Here is a 24879-nt window from a genome sequence, read left to right as displayed (position 1 = left end):
CACGGAGCTCTTTACTGTGGCAAGACCGATTTGTTTCACCAGTTGGTTACCATGCGAGGAAAAATGTGTATTATTTGCGTCTCATCTGTTGCTCCTCGATTGTGCGCATGAAAAAATGAGTACATATTGTTGTGCGCTGTTTCCCCATTTTAGCCCTTACAAACAGAACCTCCGTTTCGTGGGATATTCTGCCCAACAATCATAATCATATCTTATTACACACTTGGAATTACATCATCTCCTTCAAATCACTTTGAAGGCCATAGTGATACAGAATCTGTGTCAATTATTCTCCTTAGCGGATCGTACATGAGCGGAGAACCACAAATCGGGAAACATTCTTTCTCTTCTGCTTTCGAATACTTTTGGCATGAGAGATCAGTTCAATCAATCGGTCCAAGATAGTCCTCCTGAGGGGGTGATTTACAGACATAAAAGAGAAAAGGAATGAACGTCAGTGAAAGTGAAGAAGACTGAGGGGACAAGCCGACTGCGAACCTTAATCGTCCCGATAGCAAACTGGAGTCCAAAGATGGGTCGATATGTTAATTTTATCAAGAGTGTTAAATACGATCATCATAGAAGTCGAGATGCGCTACTACACTCACAATTTCCGTAGCATCGACACGTGTTCCGACAATCTTCAATCGGATTCGTGTCCCCTTTTCAATCGTTGCTTGATCTTCATCCGAGGAAAAACAGGGCGGATTGGCGTTGGGGTCGAACTTGAGGTCTGAGGGGATCAGCTAGGGAAAGTACATTTACATTCAGCATAAGGGCCGGGACGTTGAGAAACAGTTTCATTCGGGAAAATTGTCGACTTACATGACTCGAAACGAAGGCTTGTAGTGGACCGACTTCAACAAAAAAGCCCATCTTGTTTACCTGGCCAACGATCCCATCGACGACTTCTCCTTTGAAAGGCTTCAATACAATCGCCTACGGATACCGACGCACTTAGGACAGCTTTAGAAACCGTTGTAGATTCTCTAGGCGAGAAGGGCATGAGCCTACCGAATATCTCATCACAAATTCGGCCATGCCCGTTCCAGGTTGAATGGTACCAGCAGATGTACTCAGGATCTTGAGGACGGCAATGATGTACCCAAACCGGCCTGAACGCGAAGCAGAGTTCGAACCATTAAAAAGAGGTTCTGGGGAATATTCAGACGTGCATGAACTGACCCGTGCAAGTGCCTTCAACATCTCGATTGAGCTTATCTTCGAGGAATGCAGCTGTTCTTGGACCGAAGAAGGAGGGATGCAGATTGATCGTATGCGTGAGTTCTTTCTGGTAGATAAAAAGATCGTCGAGCCAGGTCGTAAGGATATGTGAAGGATCACATGTTACTGAAACTATATCACGAAAACGGACAACAAGAAGCGATAAGGGAGTTGGCGTACAATAAAGAACATGTTTTAGCTCCCTATCTTCCTTCTCAGTAGTCGTTTCCTGTTGTCGTTGAACCCAACCAAATGTGTGGCTGAAGGAAACCCGGGGGAGAAGTTGATATCGTTGAGGTAATCGCTGGTAATCGGGCCGGTGGAATGGACCCCTCTGGCCGGGGTCTGCCCCGGGGCGTGGATATCCCGATGTCCGAAGCGGAGGATCACTCCGAGTCGGTCTGGTAATACGTCCGGCCCATCAACCCATCAACCCTGTACGATACCTATCACCCATCCACTTCTCCGCTGAACATGTCAGTAGCTTCACTCCGCACTCTCGAAGAGTTCCACTCAGCTGTCAGTCCTATCCTGTTTCCATTATCTGTTAAATGGCGTGAGTTATGAGTGCTGATTTTGTTGTCGAGTGGTAATTCAGATCGGTCGAGGTTCTGAAGAGGAAACCTTCGCCATTGTCGATTTTTCGGCAACCTGGTGAGTACTCATATACCCTTATTGCCTCTTGACTCTCCTATCCCTTGACTCTTCACAAATCTCTCCGCTGCCCTTTTTTGTTGTTATTGTGTGGGTAATGATGCTGGCTCCACAGGTGTGGCCCATGTAAAGTCATTTCGCCAATCTTCGAAAATCTTGCAGCCGAAGATAAGACGTGCAAGGTGAAATACTACAAAGTCGATGTCGATGAATCTCGTGTAAGTCAAGGTTGAATAACGCAGCCAGCGGCTTTTCCTGTTTCTCTTTCCGCCCCCCCTGGTCTGATGACTCTCCTACGTGCTCTTGCAAAGCAGCTACATTAGCTGTGGATTTTGAACGTCCAAGACTGACGAGTTCTGCGTGATCCTGGGAATTGACAGGAAATCGCCTCGGAGGCTGGTATCTCTGCCATGCCAACATTCATCGTTTACCAGAAAGGCTCTCCAGTTGATTCGCTGAAGGGCGCTTCGCACGAGGGTCTAAATGTTGGTTGATCACCCACCCTTCTTGTCTTTGATTGCATCGACCCCTTGGTTTCCAAAGACGGCAAGTTAGCTGACGCTGGATTGGTTAACCATATTTTGTTTATCGATCGGCTACTCAGAGATTGATCGCCAAGTGTCACTAGCACAACTCAAATCGATCTTGTAGGATCATCGCTCCTGCCATTTTTCTTTCAAGCAGCAGAGCCAAACTTGTTCTCAGCAGGGTATGATACATGTTAAGATTTCTCCTTATCGGGCCAAATAAATAACTCGAAAACACCTTGGAGTTGTGACCCCTTCATCTATCAGATTGTTGATTGGATTCAGTGATACACGGATAGTTGACCTTGAGAATTAGTCAAGTTGTGTTGTTGGGTAGGCTGAGTGTACAGAGAAAAGCTTCAGGAGAGTGTTGAGCTGGAGGTTGAAAAGGCGAGTCGCCAGGGCCGTGGATGCCACGATGACTCAGACTGTGTGTACGCTGCACTTCAGGTCGAGTGGCTAATGTTACTAAAGTGCGGTTGATCACGAATCACGAATAATGTTTCCAATCTTCGGCAAACCGCCGAGGTCAACACCCAGATCCACGTCAGATTGCAGGCACGTGCCGGTCTCAGGCAACGAGCTTGACAACCACACGATCCATCATTCCGTTCGAAAGGCTTTGTTAGGCCAGGATCCATCCCGTCTCTTGTCTGCTTCTTTCTGATCCTAAACCACCAACTGTCCCTGCGGTCAAGACGTATCATGTATTCATTTTTTTCGAAATTTGATGCCACGCCGAGTTGTAGCCACGCTCGCTCCCGTTGAGAATTCCTCGCAAGTCCTCAGTGGTCACCCGGGTCGTGAATTCCAAGCTTTCCCTGAGATGATCAATCACCTCCGTAGCAGTAGTGATCCGGACATGCTGCCGCATGAGTTCTGGAATCTAGCCTGTTGTGTCAACATAACCATCAATCACCTCCGGAGCCTTCGTGATCCATACCCACAATAATTGTGCCTGCCGAAGCTCGAAACTCACATAAGATGGCTGAGCTCGGAATAAGCCTCCACATCCGTTTCTATAAACATTGTCCCATTTGTTCAAATAATTGAAATTCGCACCGATTCCCTCGCATCGAATAGTAGTAGTACCCAGTTTAGTCTCATCAAGCAACCGTTCCAAATCTCACAAGAAGTTGTTGAAGTTATCCAATAACCTTCGAAAATGAACCAATTCACACTCATCCTCTCCTTCGTCTTATTGATCGCCGTAGCGAAGGCCACGATCCATACCACATGTTACAACCACTTTTTGAAGAAGGACGGATGTATTTACTCTTCTGCAGCCAACAATACCCGCTGCCAACTTCCAGCCAAGAACAACCCCTCTCCGGCTGGTCAGGTTAGTTAATCTGCCATCCCATCGGTTTTGGATTTCTGATGGTGTTGTAGCTCCAACCCTGACAATTATTGTGTCACATTTTTCCCTAGCTCTCCACGGCTTCCGAGAACACAAAAAGGAGCGAGCCACACCGTCTAGACCGCCGCTACGACTCTCAACAACCAGTTTGTTGCGAATCTTTGTTGCTCAACTTCAGAGTCAGTACTCATTAATTTTGAAATGTACACCATTTTCGCAGGTCTTTCCTATTGGTGGCGGTAAAGGGGTATGTTTTATTATTATTATTCTTCCTACCACTACCACTACTGACAATAAGCTTTCACATCCATGGTCGGATTCATAGAACTGTGGTGAGTATAAATCATCCGAAGTGCTCGGGGTATGTCTGTGGAGTGGAGCCGAGCAGGACAACCCTACCGTTGAAACCGCAGGATGGCTCAACAGGTATGTCGAATACTCAAAACTAGTTCTCAAGTCCTCCTTGCGTTTACTAACATCCATGCAAACCGAATAGTCTCAAGACATCCAACTGTGGAAAAAGAATGTAATTAGCTTCCTCTTATCGAAAGTCTGAGACAAATCGAGCCTAAGCTTATCCTCAAATCACTTTCTCAATCTATGAAAGATACATCCACCGAACCGGAAGGCCCGATACGGTTCAGTATGCGAAGGTCGTTGATGGTGAGTTGGAGATCCTATGCAAGTCTCGATATTGACATATTATATCTAACCTCTGTCTCGTTTACCAGGCTGCTCGTTCGACACTAAAGTATTAGATCTCGGATGTTCTCAGATTGGACTGTCCGTTAAGGTGGGTAATACATATTTTCGAAACAAGTAGAGCCACTCTTTTTAACTGATCAACTCCAATATAGCTGTTCAATAAATTCAACCCCACGGACAAAGAAAAGAAAGATCAGTTCCTTTACGGTGGATTCACCTGGGACTTGTCAGTCCTACTTACTTTTCCTACGTTTTTCTTGTTTCTAATTAATTTTTTATTCCTGAATCATTCTTTAGTGACAACTTGAAAGGTAAAAGTCCCCAACAAGGTCCGGTCTAAAATCATTTTGTGCACTTTTCTATTTTCATATTTAGTTGTACCATACTCATTGTTATTTGTGATATAGTTAAAAAGTCCATTGCTAGTACCTTGTATATACATGATATGGCAGATCCAGTCAACTTTAAAGACATCCACAATGTCCGAAAGGTTTCAATGTAAATATATAATTTTGAATTAGTAGTTTAATAAGAAGTGTGGGAGTGCTCAGAAAGATATAGAATATTGGGAATGAGCAAAGAGCAGACAAGGACAATGTCCATGACAGACCATAAATGCCCTCAAACAAATAATGAGAAGCAAATAATGAGAAAACCCCTAGAAAATCTACGGCTATGCTTATCATGGATCAAGATTTGTAAAGGGCTTTGTAATGGGACCCTGGAAGCCCCCATAGGGGTGGTTAACCAGAAATCCAAGATTTTGCCAAATCCATACATTGGGGGCCACTGGGGAGTGGTTTTTATTGGCTGATTCATACATTTTTGTGCCTCTGCATGGGGCAAAATCCCCTGAAGAACCTAACAACCCCAAAGACAAGCGGGGCTCTGCGGGCTTTGGCGGATTAAACTGAGCATCAGCGGGAATTCATTCATAAATCCCACATTTGGTCCTTTTTGGATTTCAAACCCGATTCATACCAAATTTGTGCCTCACATTTTTCAAAAAAATATGTAAAAACTCATATATTTAGGCTACCCACCTACCTTGGGGGTTTCCAGGGTCCTTTTGTAATCCCTAAATTAACACTACTTCCCCCTGATGGGAGGCTCACTCTCCAGCCTTGGCTCTGGCCACAAAGCTTCCCCTTCACCTGTGGATGCACTGCAGCTCATGAATGGTACTGCCACCCAGAATGCAGTGGGGAGATGAGGGGTTGATTCCTCCCGCCTGCACTATTCCTTTAAATTTCTCTAACCTAAAAACCTTTTAGTCTTGCTATGGCTCTACACATACCCATGAATCCTGAGCATATTCTCTATATTTTGGCATCCTCAGAATGTCTCTATCACCTGCCATTGATTTTCCAAAAGAAAAAAATGAAGGTGGTGCACTTCCTGTAGATGGATGTGCCAAACTCAGTGTATATAGTTTGAGGTGTCTTTTTGTGGACCCAAACATCACTTCTGACCAGTTATGTCACTGGAAGTAAAAAAAATCATTGGCTATGGGGGCACCGTGCACTGAGGATTCAAAATGGCACACAGACAGATCCTACATCCTGCAACCATATTGATTTTATGATTTCCTGCCTGTTTTAGAATAAGGGTGTTTGAAGTTAAAATCATAAATTTTTCAAATCATAAGATCATAATAATTTTGTGTGATAATTTCTTATGTACCATTTTAGAATCATTGCACTGTTTTGAGTGATTAGGGGAGTTCACCATGGAATTTTAGGCCCCGTTTGGCTGCCGCGTTATACGTAATAAATGTGCAAATTTATCACGCGCGACCCAAAGTTTGCCCCCCGTCTCCAACAAAAACTTTGAGCCCCCAGGGGTCATGCATGATAAACAAGCCCATTTATCATGTATAACGCGGCAGCCAAACAAAGCCGTACAAAGATTTAGGACATATTTTAAGGTGTTGATGAACATTTTTTCTAAAAAATTGATAGGTTGGACTGGTATCACTTGCTGCTGTGCATTGTACCAAAATTATAGAATTTTGTTCACAATGGCCTTAAATTTAGGGGTTTGAAAATTCAACTCCCCCAAAAATTAAATTTTCAACTGCCAAATGGAGCGGACGTCCTCAGGACTGCTGTGAGACTCCTAAAGCTGTTTGCACCTCTTATGGCTGAATTTAGAGAAGTATGTGTGGGAAATCCCCTGCCTCTCTGAAATACAATGACTGACAACACCCCCAGCTAGGCTGGAAGCAACAAGACAGTGGTCTAGTGTAGTTGAACACTTTTCTCACAAGTGGCTCAAAATGGACTGTATATTGCAAAATTCAAAGCTAGTATTTTATTATGGTGGCAAAGAGTGTGAGGGTGACAATTTGTTTGAATCTCTTGTGGGGGATTATCTCTTGGATTCAATAGGGGAAAACAGAAAAGAGAGCCCCTCCTTATATAGGAAAAGGTGAGGTGTTTGTGCTGGTGGTCTATGTACATGAGGGGTTTTGGCTGGTGTGCCTTTTCCAAATGAGATGTTTTGGCTGGTCTGCTGTGCAGAATACAGCAATTTACAGTGTGGCAGTGTAGACATGAGAAAATTTAGCTGGTGATATAGTTGCAAGTGTGGCTTACACAGCCCTCTGGTTGCTATGTAGTCTTCTCAAGTGACCTGCACAGCTTTCTGTATTGCTCTGTATTCTGCTTGAGTGACTTGCAAATCCCCATGGTTAATATGTGCTTTATTAATGTGGCTTGTGGTTGCTAGGTTACTGTAATAAGTGGCTTGCAGTTGCTACACAGCTGCATCTGAGGCTGGCTGGTTGCTATGCAGCAACGGTGGGTAGTTATTGCTACAGTAACGCGTAACGTAACGATAATGTAACGTTTTTTGGCCGTTATTGTTATTGTTACCAGTAACGGCAGTACGATATCAATATCACACCAAGAGTTTTTTTTCTTTTGCGACGGCCGTTACTATATCTGAGCGCGTAGCAACAGACATCGGGCAAGATAACAAGCAATGAAAAGGCCAAAATAGGGCCAATTTGGCCTTTTATTGCTCAATAACACGTTATCCGCTGGATAACGCGTTACTTTACTGGTAACGGCCTCAAAAAAAGAGGCCCGTCACGTTACGCGTGATGCCGCTGTTCGCGCGTTACTGCTAACAATAACGGCGCAAAAAGTAACAGCGGGTAGTTACTTTACAAAAATCCCGCAGATATCGTAAAGTAAAGTAACTACCCACCGTTGTATGCAGCCACATATATACACACAGATTAACAGTTTAACATTAAGCGGACCGCCGCGCCCACCATCAAAAAAAATGGCAGCATTTCCCCCCTCCCCTACCCAAAAAATCAATTTCAGGCCCCAATGCACCTGGATCGCTTGGCTCTTTAAGCAATTGGCGCCAAGCAAGAGCCAAGCGATGACCTGATCCCGTCTGCAGGCCGTGTTCTTTTATACTGTGGCCCTCCCCCCATTGTCTTCATACACAAAGCGGCTAAAACATATGACAAATTTTTTATTCTTTCCTTTTGCAACCTTTCAAGTAATGCCATGTCCACGTTGCATTCCATTTTTGTTGTGTGGAAGCTGTCAAAGACTGCCACCAACGTTGCCTGGTCGACATCTTGCCAATACTTCCTCAATGTCCTCAACCGGGAGATATTCGCATTTCACTGCATTTATCGATCCCCGTTCCCCTCCCCCCCAAAAATGGGAAACTCAGGTCGCTTCTGAAAAACGTTGATGTGAGCGCGTTTCCGGTATTTGATCTTCCTCCGAGGCCTCCTGAGAAATCTTGCCTCACTCATCACAAGTATAATAATACTTTGCCATGTTTTTTCCCTTTTCCCCTCTCACTGTCATCACCCGATATTGCCTTGCCCTTTTGCGGTCCGTCAACCGTTTCCGTGCTCATGACTATCCCCCCCCTCCAACATAAATAATGTCTTGCCATGTTTCTTTCCTTTTCCCCTCTCACTACCATCACCCCATATCGCCTTGCCCTTTTGCAGTCCGATGTTTCTCAATGACCATTAATAAGAGCCAAGGTCAAACTTTGAATGATGTAGTCGTCCTACTGAAGTCTCAAGTTTTTGCGCATGGTCAGTTATATGTAGCTTTGTCGAGGGTGACATGCCCAGAAAATTTGGCAGTTTTCCAGATTGGGTCGTCTATGGACCTATTGAATGTGGTTGATAAATTTGTGCTGCATTAGATTTTGTGTAGTTGATTACTAAGTCTTGGTCCAATTGTGGTGGGAGTTATAATTGTGGTATAAGTGCACAAGTTGTATACTGTTTTTCCATAGCACTTATACATTGTTGACGGAAATGATAACATCTTTCACAGGGCGGCGAAGCCGCCCTTAAACCCTAGTATATTTAAAAGGGTAGTATGTAAGCTGTATGCATGCAGTTTTGTACAACGTTGTATGTAAAATGAAGGGAGTGTGTGTGTCAAAAGAGGGTGGAATGTAACACTACACATGTAAACTAGAATTTTTTGATTTTTCCCACCCAGAACAAAAGTGTTTATCACACCACAGATTGATGTCTACCCTGGGTCCCCAGGACCCAGATTTGGTCCGGAGGATTTCTGGGAGTTGGAATACTAATTCTGCACTATCCAGATTGGTAGTTGAAGATTTAATTTCATAAAAAAAATTCTTTATGAAATTAAATTCTTGACTGCCAAGTCCCAATCTGGATAGCAGAATTAGTATTCCAACTCCCAAAAATCCTCCGGACCAAATCTGGGACCTGGGGACCTGGGGCAGACATCAATCCGCGGTCTTCAGGATATCTGCTCCATTTGGGAGTTGGAAATTTAATTTTTGGGAGTCAATTTTTCAACCTAAATTTAGCTCCAAAGTTTAGTAAAATTCAAGATGAACCCCCCCTTTCACATTTGAATTTTTCAATTCGGAGCTAAATTTAAGGCCTTTGCAAACCAAATCTTAAAATTTTGGTAAAATGCACAGCAGCAACTGGTACTGATCACTCAGCCCAATTGATCATTTTTTTAAAAAACTGTTCATACCTTAAAATGAGTCCCAAAGTTTTGTAAATTTCAATTGTGAACCCCCTTGGGTGTTACATATTTTTTTCAGATTATAATTTTATAATTTTATGGTGTTATGATTTGCAAGTCAACTTTGAACACCCTCAAATGTATTTTTGAAATTTGTGCCGGACAATCCTTTCCTCTACCATGTATGGAGAGCAGACCAAGTGGGTTCCCCCGGCCCCTCCGTTTGACTCCAGGTGAGTGGCTTTGTTGAGCCAAAGGTAATCCAGATGACAAGCACTGTTGTTGACTGGTAAGAGTTGCAGTGCACTCTTTCCCCTATAACATATGAAAGTGCAAATGTGTTTTGTGTTGAGAGTTGGTAGATTCAGTTCAGGAGAGCTTTGAAAGCTTCTTCACTTCGATCAGTTGGCATTTATTGTTTCTGTGGGGGTTGAGCTTTTTCACAAATCCTAAAATTCTCAGAATTAGTTATTACACATCCAGGATCTATGCTCCTGAGCTTCTCCACATTGGCTTCGAGTATCGACATCATCAATTCAGCAGTCGGGTTGTCCAAGGGGTTTGTACCGGCGTTGATCAAGATACAAGCACCAGTCAAGGAGGAATCGCAAAGGCTGAAGCGTTAGATTTAATTAGAGTTTTATATTTAGCGATTCAATTAATTAGGAAAGATACGGAGGGCGGATGTGTTTAGGGATATGTCAATCAAGGAAAGGAGAACAATTGGCCAAGGAAATTCAAGGAAATCATTGACTGGACCTCGATCATTGCCTCCTGGATTTTCCCCGGCAATCCCTGAAGATGAGCTGGATTTATTGGAGTCGAGACGGGCAACTGGTGGATAGTGATATTTAACCTGTAGGATTTTAATGCACGGCAACCCAAAAATCTGAAATTTTGAGCGCCCGAATTCAGACCCAGAAAACCACAACTTTGCCCGCCCGGCACTTCAACTCTCCGCGTCTCTCCGACTTTCTTTACTTCGACTCCTTTGTAAATTGTGACTCATCTTGGCGAATTCCTCATCGGCAACCACCACTACTTCAGCAAGTGACTGTGTGCTTATTATTCCCCCTGCGATCTCTGGGCTGTTTGGTTCAGAAACCGTTACAAAGAGGTACAGATACACAATTGCATCACCCCCCAACTGCTTTTTTTGCCTGGAAGGATTAAGAAGATTAACCTCGGAGACTTGAAACACCTTTCTTCTCGCAGATCCCCCTACATAGCACACATTTAGTGCTGTACCAGCTCTCGACCCTTAAGATGGATCACCTTCTGAGTCTCGACACGATTTCAGCCTCGGTCGGAGTACCGGTAAGCACAACATGACCTATTTATGTTTATCTTTCTCGCATGAGGAACAATCGATACCCGTTTTCTTCTCATCCTTTGCCAAGCGTCGATGCTATTTTTACGTCGGTTCAGTTCTCAAATTATCATGGCGTAAAATGCCAATCTCTACACATAAAAACAGCTTTCTCCCCACGCTTCTGAAGCCCTTATTCCTTCGCCTTTAGAAAACGATGGAATCCAAAGATCAAATATGACAAAACACACCGAAACTTAGCTGATCCTACAAATTATACAAAAAACCACAAGCCGAATGCTATTTGATCGAGCCTTCTGCTGATCGGGCTTGTGATCCCCCCGGATTCCGAAGCCTGTCAATGTCATCAAGTGGAAATATTCACATATCGACCCCTCAGCTTATCTGGGTAGCGCCCTGATCAGGTTGAGATGCGCATCACATCGGTTGCCCACCCAGACATAGCTTTTTACTGCTTTCAATTTGATGGAGGTTTGCTCAAATAAGTTGAAAGTATAGCGGCCCCTGTCGTGGATGCATTAATGCGCTCGATCTAAGTGATCTTTAGGGTATATCCACAAGTCTTTTACCCCACACCCACAATGCGCCCGCATGAACATCAGATCGATCATTTTTCATTTCGTTTATCAGGCCGTGCACCATCCATAACTTCAAAACACTTCGAATCTTGTTTGCTGAGAATCAAGATAAAGAGTGAACCCGAGAAAATTTCATCAAGCTGACTCTGGTTTAAATATTTATCCGATCAATCTATTTTGATCTTCCACATCAATTCCTCCAGAAAGATATCCTAAAACTCCTGGGCCTTTTGATACTTTCAACACCACTTTCGATCCCATTGGCCAACTTAAGATCGACATCAATCCACATTTATTCGATCCTTTGTTCCACCGTATTCCTCCTGGGCGTCTTTCACTTAAAATCCGGTTTTATTCAGCTTGTCTTGAGTTGCTTGGCCACTTGGCTGGCTTTGAAACTTCAACTCAACTCCAAAAACTTGAAACCCAAAACCCCATGGTTGATATTCTTCGGTTTGCTTGGACACTTGACAATCAAGTTGAGCCAGCGTTCTCTTGCTCATATCATCTTTTTTGCAGACTCAATCTAACCCAAAAGTTTCTGTACATGGAAAATTCAGTCATGCTCGTCGTCTTTTTTGGAATGTTTCACCGGATACAGTTGAGGTTCGTCGTCTTTATTTTCAGGTTTAACTTTGAGTAACCGGATCTGATGGTTATGCGAACATCCAAATTAGATTACTGGCTCTCAAATGGTCCTCGTCATGAAACTTTCGACCTTTGCTTGGAATGTCTACGATGGTCAACAGCCACCTGAGAGTTTGGACCCATATCAACGTTCTACTGCAATCAGGGAGCTTCCAGGACTGCTCGAATTTTTCGGTTACTGGTAGCTTCCAAACTTATCATCCATTAACTGAGCAAACTAAGGACCTTGTGAACTGAATTTCTTCCATCTTGACAATTTCAGCTTCTTCTTCCCATCCTTGCTCGTCGGACCGGCAATCCCGTTTAGCGATTACTCCAAATTTACTACTGGTCGTGATCAAGGCCTTGGTATACCTTCTGGCCGTGGAGCTCATGCGTTGCGCAAAATCGTCACTGGTCTACTTTTTGCTGCTCTCGTTGGCCTGTACGGTGGCCAATGGAGTTACGAAAGAATATTGGAAGACGAATTTCTAACCAAAAGCTGGTTGCAGAGGTAAGTTGTTCATGCTATTAGTAAAACACTGTTGATTATATCTTCATCAGCAAAATATCGATAACATGGCCCACCTTCCCAACAATGCGTCTCTCTATGGGCATGATCGACTCTGTTTGTCAAACGATGGTAAAACAATGTTTTTTGTTATGGCCTTTTCTTCTTGAAGACTATGGCATTTGCAGGTTGCTGGATTCATGTCAAGAGCGAGGTATTATCTAGTCTGGAGTCTAGCGTGCGTGCATTATTGCCTACAAACGAGCCAAAACACATGAACAAAAACTAAAAAAACTGTTTGCATTACACTCAAATAATCCCGAACACAGTGAGGCCTCGTTAGCGATGTCCGGATGTGGATTCGATCGAATTAAAGGCGACTGGTCCGGTGGACGCAACATTGAAATCAAGGAGATCGAGCTAGCACAAAACTACAAGGCAGTGTTTGACAATTGGAACATGAAAACGAATATTTGGTTGAGGGAATGCGTTTATAAACGAGTGGCTGTCATTGAGGGGAACAAACCAGGGTTTTTGTCGACGATGGCTACATTTGGAGCATCCGCTGCGTAAGTCACAGCCAAGTTTTCTTGGAAACATGATCCGCGTGGATAAGCTGACGGTCCTCCCTTCGATCAACATCAGTTGGCACGGCCCATTACCAGCCTATTTCGTGGCCTTTATCTCAGGGGGCTTTCTACAAGCCCTGGGTCGGTCGATCCGAGGGGCCATCAGACCATTTTTCCTTGCTTCTTCGCGGACGAGCAAGATGGTCTATGATGGCACGTGCATCATTGGTACACAGACCACGTTAAACTACCTGGTCGTGCCGTTTGTATTGCTCGACATTGGAGGAACAAGGGTAGTTTACAACCGACTCGGCTGGTATGGCCACATCATCGCTGGCATCCCGATGCTCGTTTTATGGGCTGGCGGATTGGAACGCAAACTGCGAAAGCGTCACGCGACGAATGTCACCGAGAAGGACAAGAAAGCGCCGAAAGTACACAAGCAAACCAAATTCAACATCACCGAGCCCCTCGTCGTCGCCTCTGGAAATACCAAGACACTCATCACTGCCACTACCAATCCCGTCGATGGCCAAAAGACTATCTCTATGACCACTGTCATTGACGCAAAACTCAAATCAAGCTGAGACAAAATATTTTCATGTTGCCCAGCTCACGGCAAAAAACAGAACGTCTCCTGCTAATCACTTTTGATAAAATATGACAGATTGACAGAGCTTATCTGGAAGCAATGTCACCAGTTCGTTCTCATCTGCTGTGCCTTTCTTTTGTTGATTGTATTCCTAGCAACAAAATAACTGCTCTGCCAATCAGTTTGCACCTATCAAACCTTTGTGATGCTTATCACTGTCTACCCCTTCTTTTCCGTTTTCCATGCTTATTGCTACGGGATTTTACTTTAGGCTCCTGTCAAGTTTCCTTTATTTATCAATTTTTTCCAAGCTGGAGATTGAGAAGGCTCAGCCATGTCAGTGAGATCAGGGTGTTGTGTAGGTTGAGTAACATGTGAAGAATCCATAGATCTTTTCAAGCCATCAGGGGTGTTCATAATTGAAATTTACAGAACTTTGGAGGTGAATTTTAATTTTGCAACCTACATTTTTTGCCTGTTACTTACATAGTTCTCCATTTTGATACCCCTCAAAACCTATCCCCCCCTCCCTCTTTCCCCTGCTTCATGTTGCAAGATTATGCTCATTGATACACCAGACTCCATAAACACACAAGATTAGATACATATTTATGTACAGGAGATTAGAAACCTTTATACATCTGCTTGTCATATATACACAACAAAATAAGCAATACAGATACTGCAATGCATGTGATGCACCCAATATGCATTTCCATCTCCCCACATTTTGTTGAATTTGTGCATCACCAAAAAAAGGTGATGCAGCCAATATTTATTGGCATTGCATTGTTTCTACAATGGGTTCACAATTGAGTTTTACTAAACTTTGGAGCTAAATTTAAGGCTGTTATGGACAAAATTTCAAAATATTGGTCAAATGCACAGCAGCATGTCATACTGATCAATCAGTGCAACTTGTCAATCTTTTAAACAATTGTTCATAAACACCTTAAAATGTGTCCCAAAGTTTTGTAAATTTCAATTGTGAACCCCCCTAATATATGCTTGGGTCTCTCTATGACTTTATATAGTCAAAGATACTACAGCAGATTCAGAAAAGGATGGCAGTCTGACAAAATTTTGGGCCTCCTCCCAAAATTATTTTTGAGCCTGCAGGCCGTGTATCTGAACTGGGGGGTGCAGATGTCTGGCAAACCTGCCAAACTGAGTCCAAAGCTCAAAACAGGATTTGAAAACCAGAAAAAGCATCTTCCATACGCCAATGACTCAGACTGGTCCGGCAGGGCCACCCTTTTTGTATCCCCCCATCTGCCACCAACAATCAACCCTTCATTCTCAATCCAATAACCGCAACCCTTACAACTTGAATTTCTGATATTGCAATCCCAGAAACCACTTTTAAAATGTCCAATCAGCAGTACAGTCAGTAATTTGGCCAGCCAGCGCCAATCACCTTGGCCTCCGGATTAATGGTTAGGCAATGCAATAGGGGGTTTCAAATTTGGCCAGGTGCAACTTGCCACTTTTGCAAGTTACATGTCCTCCACCCCCCCAATCTGCTTAAATGTTTTTTTTGAAAGTTGGTATTGAAGAAAAGCCTTGAACATCAACTTGAAAAAGTGTATGCAAGTCATGCATGGCCAACTTTGAATCCCCCTAATATGTAGTAGGGGCAATAAAGCGCATTGGTTGAACAATGCAATGCCAATAAATGAGCAACACTGCATTGGATCACATCACCTACAGTATTGGTGAGACAGTCCAATCTATCAATTTTTGAAAAAAATGTTCATAAACACCCTCAAATTTGTCCTAGAGTTTTGTAAATTTAAATTGTGAACACCCCTAGTATCAAGCCAAAAACATCTAGGGTTTCTTTATTTTAACAATAACTGTAAAGTAAAAACAAACTTGTTTATGGAGAATCAAGATCAATCATTCATCCAGAGGGAGAGGAGGAAGCTGAGTTCTGCTTGTCAGTGGATGACTTCCCTTTGTGTCTACAGCCCTCACAGATTTGCCTAATTCTTCATTTTCATTCAAAAGTAATATCTTTCTCAAAGGCTGGGATTAATTATTGTCACATGCACTGATTGTGATGTTGATGGCGGTGTTAATTTAGGATCTACAAGGACATCTAGAGGTGTCTAAGACTAAATGCCAACAGGAAGTTCTCCAGTATTAGCCTTGGAAAGATATGAATGGATAGGAATGGCATCATGGATGATTACATTTTTCAAGTGAAAGTCCAGATCCCAAGGGTGACTGTCGCGTGACAGACAGTGACAGGGTGTGATAGGCCACACTCAGCTGACAATCACACGCGGGCTGGTCCGACACGATCCGGTGTACGCGAGGCAATAGGAAAACTATGTACATATTTTTATTTAATCAGCATAACTTCACTCACTTCAACATTTGGCGGCACAAAACATCGACACATCCTGCCAGAGTACTGTCTACTCCCTCTCCAATCCCTCTGCAACTGGCTTTGTGTTCATTGACCTGTTTGCCTGTCTCTTTCCCGCGTTGCAGCTCCTCCATTCACGCGTCGGGACCCGAAAACTCAGTCGAAGTTGTCACGTCACGCGCCCCCCAGCCTTCAAGCACCAGGCCATATCATTTTCCTCGTCGAGTCCAGCCTGCGAACTTACGCATCCTTCATCAGCCTTTTCTTTCGTGACAACAGACTTCGAATCCCATGAAAAATGGCCAAACCTTCCAGCATTCCTCGCAAAGCATTTCGGGCTACTTCGTCTCACAAGCCTCCGTCCTCACCTTTGAGACCCCAAGTTTTATCTCGGCCAGCTCCCGTTCCCAATCAATACTCTTCCGATGATGAGGCCCAGGACGACGATCGGGGCAAAGCAAGAGAAGACGAGGAAGAGGATGAAGAAGATTTCAATCCGTTCACTTCCCACAAATCAAACGAAGCATCAGCAGCTGCCTCATCGTCTCGCCAGCAAATTCAGAGCCAATCACTACAGGCCGAATCATCTCTTTGGCTTTTCAACGAAGACAGAGGGGCAGATTCAACTAATATTATGCAGACCGACATGGCCACTTGGGGTCTTGCTGCATCTGAAGACGAGGAGACCAGCTTCACTCATCTGGGAAAAACACTCCAGCGGGCTCCTTCAAATAACAGTCAGTCCGTCTAACTCCTATGAGGAAATTCTCTGTAAAAATAATTGTCATTTGCTCTTCACTCGCTAACTATCATGATGTCGTCCCACGATCTGCCCGTCATACCCGAAAGAACAACCGACCGACCAACTTCACTCTAGACGGGCTCGCGTTATTTCCCCCGTAAATGATATGGCCTCAAGACTACTATCTCCAACCCATAAGCTTACCCGCCAGTTATACCAAACAGGCAACGCGAACAGAAGGCCCCTGTCAAGCTGTAGCATTTTACCATCCAAGTCTTCCGAATGCCCAGCTACAACCAACTCTAAGTCATCTCAAACGGCCAACAAAGTCAGTCAACAGGATCCTACCTATCAATCTCCAGTCGCATCTCGCAAAACCAATATCTCGTCAGACCTTGCTGCCGAAGTCACAGCAAAGCCCATACCCCACCCTTCGGCTATGAAAAACCATCGCGGCATTTCGCTGGAACCCCCAAAATCCCTCAAAAAGACACGCTTTGCTGATTTCGATGAAAATGTTAACCGGTTCACCACATCCAATCCTGGATCGATAGACCCCGTTCCAGCTGCAAATGATGCATCGGCTATAGACCCCTCCCAAGACGTTGCAACCCCTCGAACGGCAAATTTGAGTGCAAGACTCGATTCAGCAGCATCTACATTAATTTTACCAACCCGACCTGCCATGGACTCAGCCGCGTGCCCTTCTAAAGATCAAGAACGAAATAACCTACCCACAATTCCCAAAGCCGTCAACCAAACCACTGCCTTTTCATTGGGATCAAGCACACTTGAGCAGACTTCTACGTCAGCCAGACGCCTCCCGCCGATCAATGAGGCTCCGAATACGACACACCCTTCCCCCATAAAAGTTTTGCCCATCCCACTCTCGCCAGAACGCCCCCTTGCTTCGCGGTTACAATCATCTGGGATCAGTAGATCTAGTCGTGCGTTATCTGTAGAACTATTATCTGCAAATTCCCGGGACCATGCCAAAGTTAGCGACCCTATGGAGAAAGTAAAAACTCAACACACACCTTTATCGAGTTTCAAGCGGCTGTCCCGCACCAACTCAGCAAACAGCAAAGTTTTCCAGACCGTTCAAACCGCACCCACTTCTACCCTTCAGAGAGCATCATCGGTGTCCAATGCTGAGATGCTAAGGCCCTCACGGGTTGTGCGCTCTCTTGCCTCCCTCAGCGGGGCCTCCGAACCTGAATCCCAAGTGGTCCGAACTAGCATAAGCTCTGGCAATCATTCCAATCCTGCTTCTGAACCACGAGGAAAGACAGTTGAAGCTCAGCCCACCAGTAGTCTCGAGCCATCCAGTGCAAGTCAATTGGTTTCAAATATGCGTAAGGATAATGCCCAGCGTTTGCTTTCCGGGCAGTCAGACTCGTCGAAAAGGAAGTTGTCGAACCCTAGAAGGCAAATCAACTTATCTAGCGATGAAGAAGGCCCGCGAGAGCCCAAGAAGGCAAATTCCTCAGCTGATAGTTCGCGGAACTCGAAGGCAGAAAGCCGAAGACCGTCCAATCGCATCCATGTTAGTGAACGTGCAGGCTCAAGGCTCAGTGCGCTGATTGAACTACCTACACCGAACTCGACGGTTGAGGCTATCAGCTCTGGGGATCTTGAAGGAGGGGGCATCGGCAGTAACCTCTCGATGGTTTGCCAAAACGGCGGCGTGCCACAGTTTTCGACTCCTTACTCTGCTGGCCCGGTCAGCCTTCCCTTGCCCCCTGATACTATCCACCTCTCAGCCTCAAGGCTCAGAAGAAGTGGTCGAAAATCTTCAGCCGGCAAACGTGATTCACCATCTCTAGTAAAGCCACCACTGGTGCCGTTAACGTTCGGGGATCCACCTTCTACATCTCATTCCCCCTCTCATCCAAATCATCTTGCTTCAACCCCTCCCTCGAATGACCACACGCGTCCGTCCAGAGAAGTAACAAAGCTTCCTGACATTGCTCCAGTTACATCCACGCCTAGCACTACAGAAGCCGTATCTTCTCATCATCCAAGCCGGAATGATAGCGCGAATCCCACATCAACTGTGGCCCTCAACGCACGTGTTCCTAAAAACCAGGTATGATCTCAGTCCAACTTTTCCATTTTTTTCTAAACCCTCCAAAAGCTCAGCATACTAATGAGTCGAGCATTTGCAGGAATCGAATGCGGCATCTTTGCCTTTGATTGAAGCCAAGAAAGGTAAGGCCAAATCTGTCGATGGTCCTACCGGTCCTGCTCACTCTATAAGAAGGGAATCACACACAAACGTTTCGAACAAAGGTGGCAAGCAAGCCAAAGTTATATCGAAACCCCTTCCTGAGAACAGGGCAGATGACCCGCTATTTACCGGACATTCTAAGCCCAAGGAGCCCGCTGCCTGTCCCCTCACGCCATCCCTCAGTAAACCACAAGCCGTGGAGCAACAAGAACAAACACAACGAGGGGAGTTCACTTCGCAAGTCACGAATAAGCGGTCAGAGATTGCCGCAATATCTCCAACCTCACCTGCTGAGCCCATGCCCAACGCCAGGGTCCCACCGGGCTCCCTGCCAGAAGCTACGGGGGCCTTGGCTCCAGCACCGCGCTTGATCAGAGTGAAGCGAGCCCCTGCACTCGACGTCGATTCCACTTCGGCCGTCTCAAAAAAATCGCGCGTGCCTTCAACCTCAATCAACGAATATTCTGGCGTCCCCAATGACCAGCTTAGACCTGCGAACCGTCCTCCCACGTTTACCGCTAAGTCCGCTCTCGACGCCATGCCCCCAGCATCTGTGCATCCTTCCGAAGCTACCGATGTGATGGCCCCAGCAGCTCGCTTGAATGGAGCGAAGAGGCCGTCTACACTCGATCCTGATTCCGCTTCAGCTGCCCCCAAGAAATCACGCGTGCCTTCAGGTTCATCTGGCGAATCTCCTAATGGCCCCAGTAACCAGCCTGGAGTTAGAGACCCTCCTTCAACGTCAAGCGCGAATTCTGACGCCAGACCTCTATCGCCCGCGGATCTTCCGGTTGCTGTAGTCCGAGGGAAGAGACCATCTACACTTGATGGCAATTCCAACACAGCTGTTTCGAAAAAGTCACGCGTTCATTCAAGGGAAAGTGGAGAACCTTCTAGGGCCATCAGCAATCAATTTAGAGCTGAGAACCGTCCTGTAGCATCAAGTTCAACCGTAAGATCAGTTTCTGACGCTCGCGCCCGATCCCCCCCATATTCTCCCGAGGCGGCTCCCGTGCCCAACTTACTCAAAGGCAAGAGACCCATTGTAATCGATGTCGATTCAGTTTCTGCCACAACCGTTGCGGCGAAAAAGTTACGTGTACCTTCAGCGGGAACTGGCGAATCTTCCAGAGTCCCCACCAATCAGCCTGGACCTGCCAACCATCTTCCACCGTCAACCTCCAGGTCCGCTTCCGACGGCAGGCCCCCATTGTCCGTGGGCTCCTCAGAAGCTACGCATGCTCCGGCTGTAGCCTCGCACTTGGTTAGAGTGAAGAGACTATCCACTCATGATGGCGATTCCGCTTCATCTGCGTCGAAAAAGAAGCGCCTGATTTCAGCGGGAACCGGCGAACCTTCCAAGCCCCCCAGCAACCAACCAAAAGTTGATAATCCTTCTGGAAAGTCTTCAGGCCTATCCCGGAAACCCTCCAGCGTACAACCTCGCTCTCGCGTGACTTCCAAGGCCCAGGATAAGATATCCTCATCAAGACCATCAGCCGGCGCAAGGTTGCCGCCCAGTCAACAAGTTGATGTTTCACAATCTTCTCGCGATTTGTCACCTGTAATTCCCCCCGGTATAAACGAAGAGTTGCATGTTTCAAATGACCCAAAGATTATGGAAGCCGCTGGTAAAACTTCACATACTACTACCAGGTCTGCGGACTCGCATTCAAGACCAGTGGTAGAATCACAGGGCAGCCAATCCCTCGAGTCTGTTTCCATTAAGCACTCGGGAGAAACAAATGCGACTGATAGTAACTCTCAGCGGGCAAGTTCCGTAGATGCTACTTCATTGCCCCATGCGGACGAAGCTCCCTCCATAGAATCTGCGGAGGCTTTCGATGCGAAATCTGCCCAAGCCAAGACAATAGGTTCGTCAACTGAACGTCGGTGCACTGTTCTACTCGAAGTGCCGTCTGATTCCGATACTTGCCACTCGGTCGCTAATCCAGAACCATCGACATCTTCTGGCACACAACCTGTCACCAAATCAGGTCATATTGAAGCACCACATGTCCAGTCCTCAGCACCTTCTAATAAACAGCCAGTCAAGAACAATGCATCAAGTGCTAGCACAACAAGCCATGAAACCGGCGGCCGTAAAACATCAAACCATCCCACACAAGCTCCGATTTTGACCCTTCCAAAAGAGTTTGATTTCGCCTTTCGATCAACAGTGCCTACCAAGCCAAGAATTAAGGAACTTCGAGCCCAAAATGGGAACTCAACCCAGACAGTCGCGCCTTCCAGGCGGCCGCCCGTTTCCGCGACATCGCAGGCAAAACCTTTGACTAAGTCAAAAACTCTCACTAGGTCACGCCCTGATGACGGTGATGTTGATAGAGCTCCCAAGGTTTGTTCATTTTACGATAAATAATCAATATCTATCCTTCTTTTTTCGTCATCTAAACTGATCCCAATCACGTCGTTTACTCTAGCGACTGCGTGGTAACCAGCCTACTCTCGCCTCACCATCCCGTACAAGAATCGGGCCTGCTCGCCCTGGTCCTTCGAACAGGGTCCGAAATGCGGTGGGGCGTCTTAACAGTCTCGCCAAAACTAACAGTCTCGCCAAAACTGCCCCGGCTCCAATGACATCTTCCCTCGCTCGTGGTATCCGTCCGAAGCCATTAAACAACCGGCATCGAGCGACTGGCGGCTCATCGCAAACTATTGGCGCTGCTTCCCAATCTCTTGCCTCTGAGAAAAATGTTCAAACTATCTCTAACCACAATAATCGAGTGGCGCCAAATGCCTCAGCTCATCAGTCCGCCTTGAGGAATCAACTCATGAGGGAAATACGCCAAAAGGCTGATATGCGTGCTTCAAAACAGGGAAGAAGCATGTCTGACTCGATTACACCAGCTTCCCGATCTTCATCTGATAATATGGGAGGAAAAAATAAGGCAAACCGTTGCCTAGCTGATATCCCTGAGGCCTCATCTCAGCCGGCCCCGCATAGAGTCATCCAAAGAAACGTGTCGGGCGCTTCTTCATCTAAGGTATGTAGAACTTGATGTGGCGACGTGATATATGCATACATTTAACTTACGTCATCAAAATTTCACAGGAACATAATCCGCCGAGGCCCCAAGAGGGGAGGTCACAGAAACCGATTCCCCAGAATTCTCGTCCACCAGCGAGTGGGTTCCAAAGCTGTTTGAATCAGGTACGCTTTGCAGTGAAGCAGGTGTAGATCTATATACCCCAGCCTTAGAGTTTAGGTGCTGAAGCATATTACCAACGAGTTTCAGTGGCGAGAGGTTGAAGCGCGACAATCAACGAGTTCTGTACCTGGCTCACTAGGGAACAGCGTCCAGTCAAGGAAACTCCCAGAATGGCAAGACGTCTCGCTTGTCCACCACGTCTTGCCAGTCAAGGACCATTCAAGGCCCAAAAAACCGACGATGAGCTTCGGCTTGGCGACCGAACGAAGAATCTTGGAAAGAGAGAATTGGGAACAGACGAAAGCAAATAAGGAGAAGATTGAAGCTGAGATCAGGGCGCAAGAAGAACTTAAAGCGCAGGAACTTGAACGGGAAGAGTTTATCAGGATGAGGAGAGAATGTGTCATCAAAGCCAATCCAGTTCCTGGTTATCTCAAAAAGCATGCATAAGTTTTACTTGTTTAGTTTTCTTTCACATGTTAAGGCGTTTCCGCTATATTTCATGGTAAATATCCTTTCGTTTTTTTTTAAAAAAAGTTTGTCTAATCTTCTAGTGTCTTCTGTTAGTTCCAGTAACAATAAGTGAAGTAAACAGGTTTCCATCGGTCCTGTTTTATTTTGCAATGTCCATTGCATTTCCTTGGAACACTTTGTATTTCCACTTGACTGTTGCTATTTGTTGTCAGTGTAATCCAATATACTCCCCTCTTCTTGCCTTGTCATCAAGTTGGTGATAGATAACGAACCGAGGCCCGGCTCCAGCTGGAAATTCTGTCGCGAACTCGGGTGGATGTAAAATCCCTCCACCTGCACTCGGCTTTCGTCTACACATTTCAATACATTAGGCTCCACTCCAGCCCATACATGTTTATTTACTTGGCGGCGGAATTCCTTTTCACTGTTCAGAATGTCGGCACACATGTGACAAAGTGCATTGCCACCTATTGCCACCCTCTTTCATGCGAGTAGACCACAGCACATATGTACATAAATATTTAAATACATCAATATGATATTTAAATACATATTTTAAGTTTGACTTGGTCTAAGATTGATCAAAAAACCAACCCTGACGTCATCCTCATGCCCACTTTGCTGGTATTTAATAAGCCGCAGTCCCCAAAGTGTTGACCATCGAGGAACCCATCGTCTTCTGCATCAAGAGGCACAACGAGCAGAAATATCATCGTATTGCACCCATCTCCAACCCGAATCCATCAGTGACTATGCCGTCTTACAAGCTCACCTACTTTGACATCAAGGTCCGTGACGGACGTAAATTCCATCGAGCATCACAAGGTTCTCTGTTCATTGTCTGATAAGATGTGTCTTTCATTTCTGAATCGTTCTTTCAGGGAGGCAGAGGAGACAGTATCCGACTCGCGTTCCATTGCGGTGGAATCCCGTTCACAGACGAGCGCTTGACTAGGGAGCAATTTGGCGAGCGCAAGGAGTCCTGCCCTTTCGGTCAACTGCCCACCCTTACGGTTGATGACAAGACTGTGATCCCCCAAGAAGGGGCAATCTTGCGCTACATCGGCCGAATGACTGGTGCTTATTCTGACGACAAAGAGAAAGCCTTAAAGCAAGATGTGATGATGGAGTTTGGCGATGGTATGTCAAATCTCCGGTATCGCTTACAAAACCCTTATTGATGCATTCAATCGTACGCAGACCTTTACTCTGCCGCTAGCGTCTTTTTCGCAATGGACCACGCGGGCAAAGAGATGTTGAAGAAAAACAGCATTGACGAGCGGATCCCAAAGATGTTCGGTTATCTTGACAAGCATCTCTCCAACCAAGGAACGACCTACAGCGCTGGAAACGATTTGAGCGTCGCGGATTTCAAACTCTATGCGGCCCTCACCCTCTTCAAATCGGGTATGCTCCAAGGCTTGTCCACCGATATTGTCGACAATTACTCCCACGTTGCGAAACTCTACCAGGCGATCGAGAAGCATGAAAAGATCGCCAGCTGGAAGAAAAGTCAGGCCAATTAGACTCTTCAGATCTATCTGACTATGTATTACACTACCAAAATTCCTAGCATATTCGCCAACTTATCCCCCGAAAAACAAAATTACAATTTGTAACATGATGCGAAAATATGTATGTTGCTGCCCACCAACATCAGTGCAGCTCTTCCGGTATATGGTGTCGCAAGCCCGTCTTGGCACACACCAAAGTTTGGTCACAAAAAGGCCAAGCGCGCTGGGCCGCCCTTGTTGCACACTCTCAACCCCCGCTTGGCACTGTCCCTAACTCAACGTCCCCCCTGGTGGGAGGCTCGCTGTGGCTGGCCGCAAAGCGGCCCCTCCGTGCAGGGAGGGACTTGTGCACAAAGTCAAAACTTTGGCTGAGAAAGAAGTCACAAATGGCTGGAGGAAAAATAACTAGAAGCCTCCCCCTCAGCTCCTGTGGATCTGCCCCAGAGCCAAAATACACTTCTTGACCTCAGCTTTCAAATGGTGCTGGTCTCATCTCCCCAATCCCTATCATTTTCACTGTACTAATCCTTTTTTTTTAAAAAAAAAAACACAAAGAAATGTAAACTAAGGAATCACAACCATGGTCATGTCTTGTGGATCTTGGATTCACAAACCTGCAGATATCTGCAGATAATACCCCTGCAGCCACTCAATTGTTGCAGATAGGATATTCAATCTTGCATATCATCAGA

The 24879-nt window shown here is 45.6% G+C and overlaps 6 protein-coding genes across 6 annotated transcripts; 5 read left to right on the top strand and 1 right to left on the bottom strand.

Annotated features, from left to right (window-relative positions):
- Positions 1-383: 383 nt before the first annotated feature.
- On the bottom strand, positions 384-1416 carry PtA15_4A43 (uncharacterized protein; the record flags this gene model as incomplete). The annotated part of the gene is made up of 7 exons (XM_053168323.1): positions 384-410; positions 499-519; positions 609-746; positions 826-939; positions 1015-1115; positions 1186-1291; positions 1405-1416. 7 exons carry the CDS (start codon positions 1414-1416, stop codon positions 384-386), a joined length of 519 nt encoding a protein of 172 aa, XP_053019150.1.
- Positions 1417-1698: 282 nt separating this feature from the next.
- PtA15_4A42 (uncharacterized protein) lies at positions 1699-2372 on the top strand (the record flags this gene model as incomplete). Its single annotated transcript, XM_053168312.1, has 4 exons — positions 1699-1743; positions 1823-1878; positions 1994-2096; positions 2259-2372. The coding sequence occupies 4 exons, from the start codon at positions 1699-1701 to the stop codon at positions 2370-2372; spliced, it is 318 nt and encodes a 105-aa protein (XP_053019149.1).
- Positions 2373-3570: 1198 nt separating this feature from the next.
- PtA15_4A41 (uncharacterized protein) lies at positions 3571-4972 on the top strand (the record flags this gene model as incomplete). The annotated part of the gene is made up of 10 exons (XM_053168301.1): positions 3571-3747; positions 3837-3911; positions 3986-4012; positions 4091-4191; positions 4262-4291; positions 4373-4428; positions 4497-4558; positions 4623-4696; positions 4768-4799; positions 4878-4972. The coding sequence occupies 10 exons, from the start codon at positions 3571-3573 to the stop codon at positions 4970-4972; spliced, it is 729 nt and encodes a 242-aa protein (XP_053019148.1).
- Positions 4973-12076: 7104 nt separating this feature from the next.
- PtA15_4A40 (uncharacterized protein) lies at positions 12077-13678 on the top strand (the record flags this gene model as incomplete). Its single annotated transcript, XM_053168290.1, has 5 exons — positions 12077-12213; positions 12295-12525; positions 12695-12760; positions 12852-13091; positions 13168-13678. The coding sequence occupies 5 exons, from the start codon at positions 12077-12079 to the stop codon at positions 13676-13678; spliced, it is 1185 nt and encodes a 394-aa protein (XP_053019147.1).
- Positions 13679-16691: 3013 nt separating this feature from the next.
- Positions 16692-22649, top strand: PtA15_4A39 (uncharacterized protein; the record flags this gene model as incomplete). The annotated part of the gene is made up of 7 exons (XM_053168278.1): positions 16692-16794; positions 16907-18888; positions 18968-20903; positions 20985-21385; positions 21471-22034; positions 22103-22201; positions 22287-22649. The coding sequence occupies 7 exons, from the start codon at positions 16692-16694 to the stop codon at positions 22647-22649; spliced, it is 5448 nt and encodes a 1815-aa protein (XP_053019146.1).
- Positions 22650-23425: 776 nt separating this feature from the next.
- On the top strand, positions 23426-24199 carry PtA15_4A38 (uncharacterized protein; the record flags this gene model as incomplete). The annotated part of the gene is made up of 3 exons (XM_053168268.1): positions 23426-23461; positions 23555-23813; positions 23874-24199. The coding sequence occupies 3 exons, from the start codon at positions 23426-23428 to the stop codon at positions 24197-24199; spliced, it is 621 nt and encodes a 206-aa protein (XP_053019145.1).
- Positions 24200-24879: the final 680 nt, after the last annotated feature.

The sequence above is a fragment of the Puccinia triticina genome, chromosome 4A (assembly GCF_026914185.1).
Source record: "Puccinia triticina chromosome 4A, complete sequence".
In the NCBI taxonomy this organism is placed as follows: Eukaryota; Fungi; Basidiomycota; class Pucciniomycetes; order Pucciniales; family Pucciniaceae; genus Puccinia; species Puccinia triticina.
Note: the sequence above shows the minus strand (reverse complement) of the source record. Positions and strands in the feature narration are given on the sequence as shown.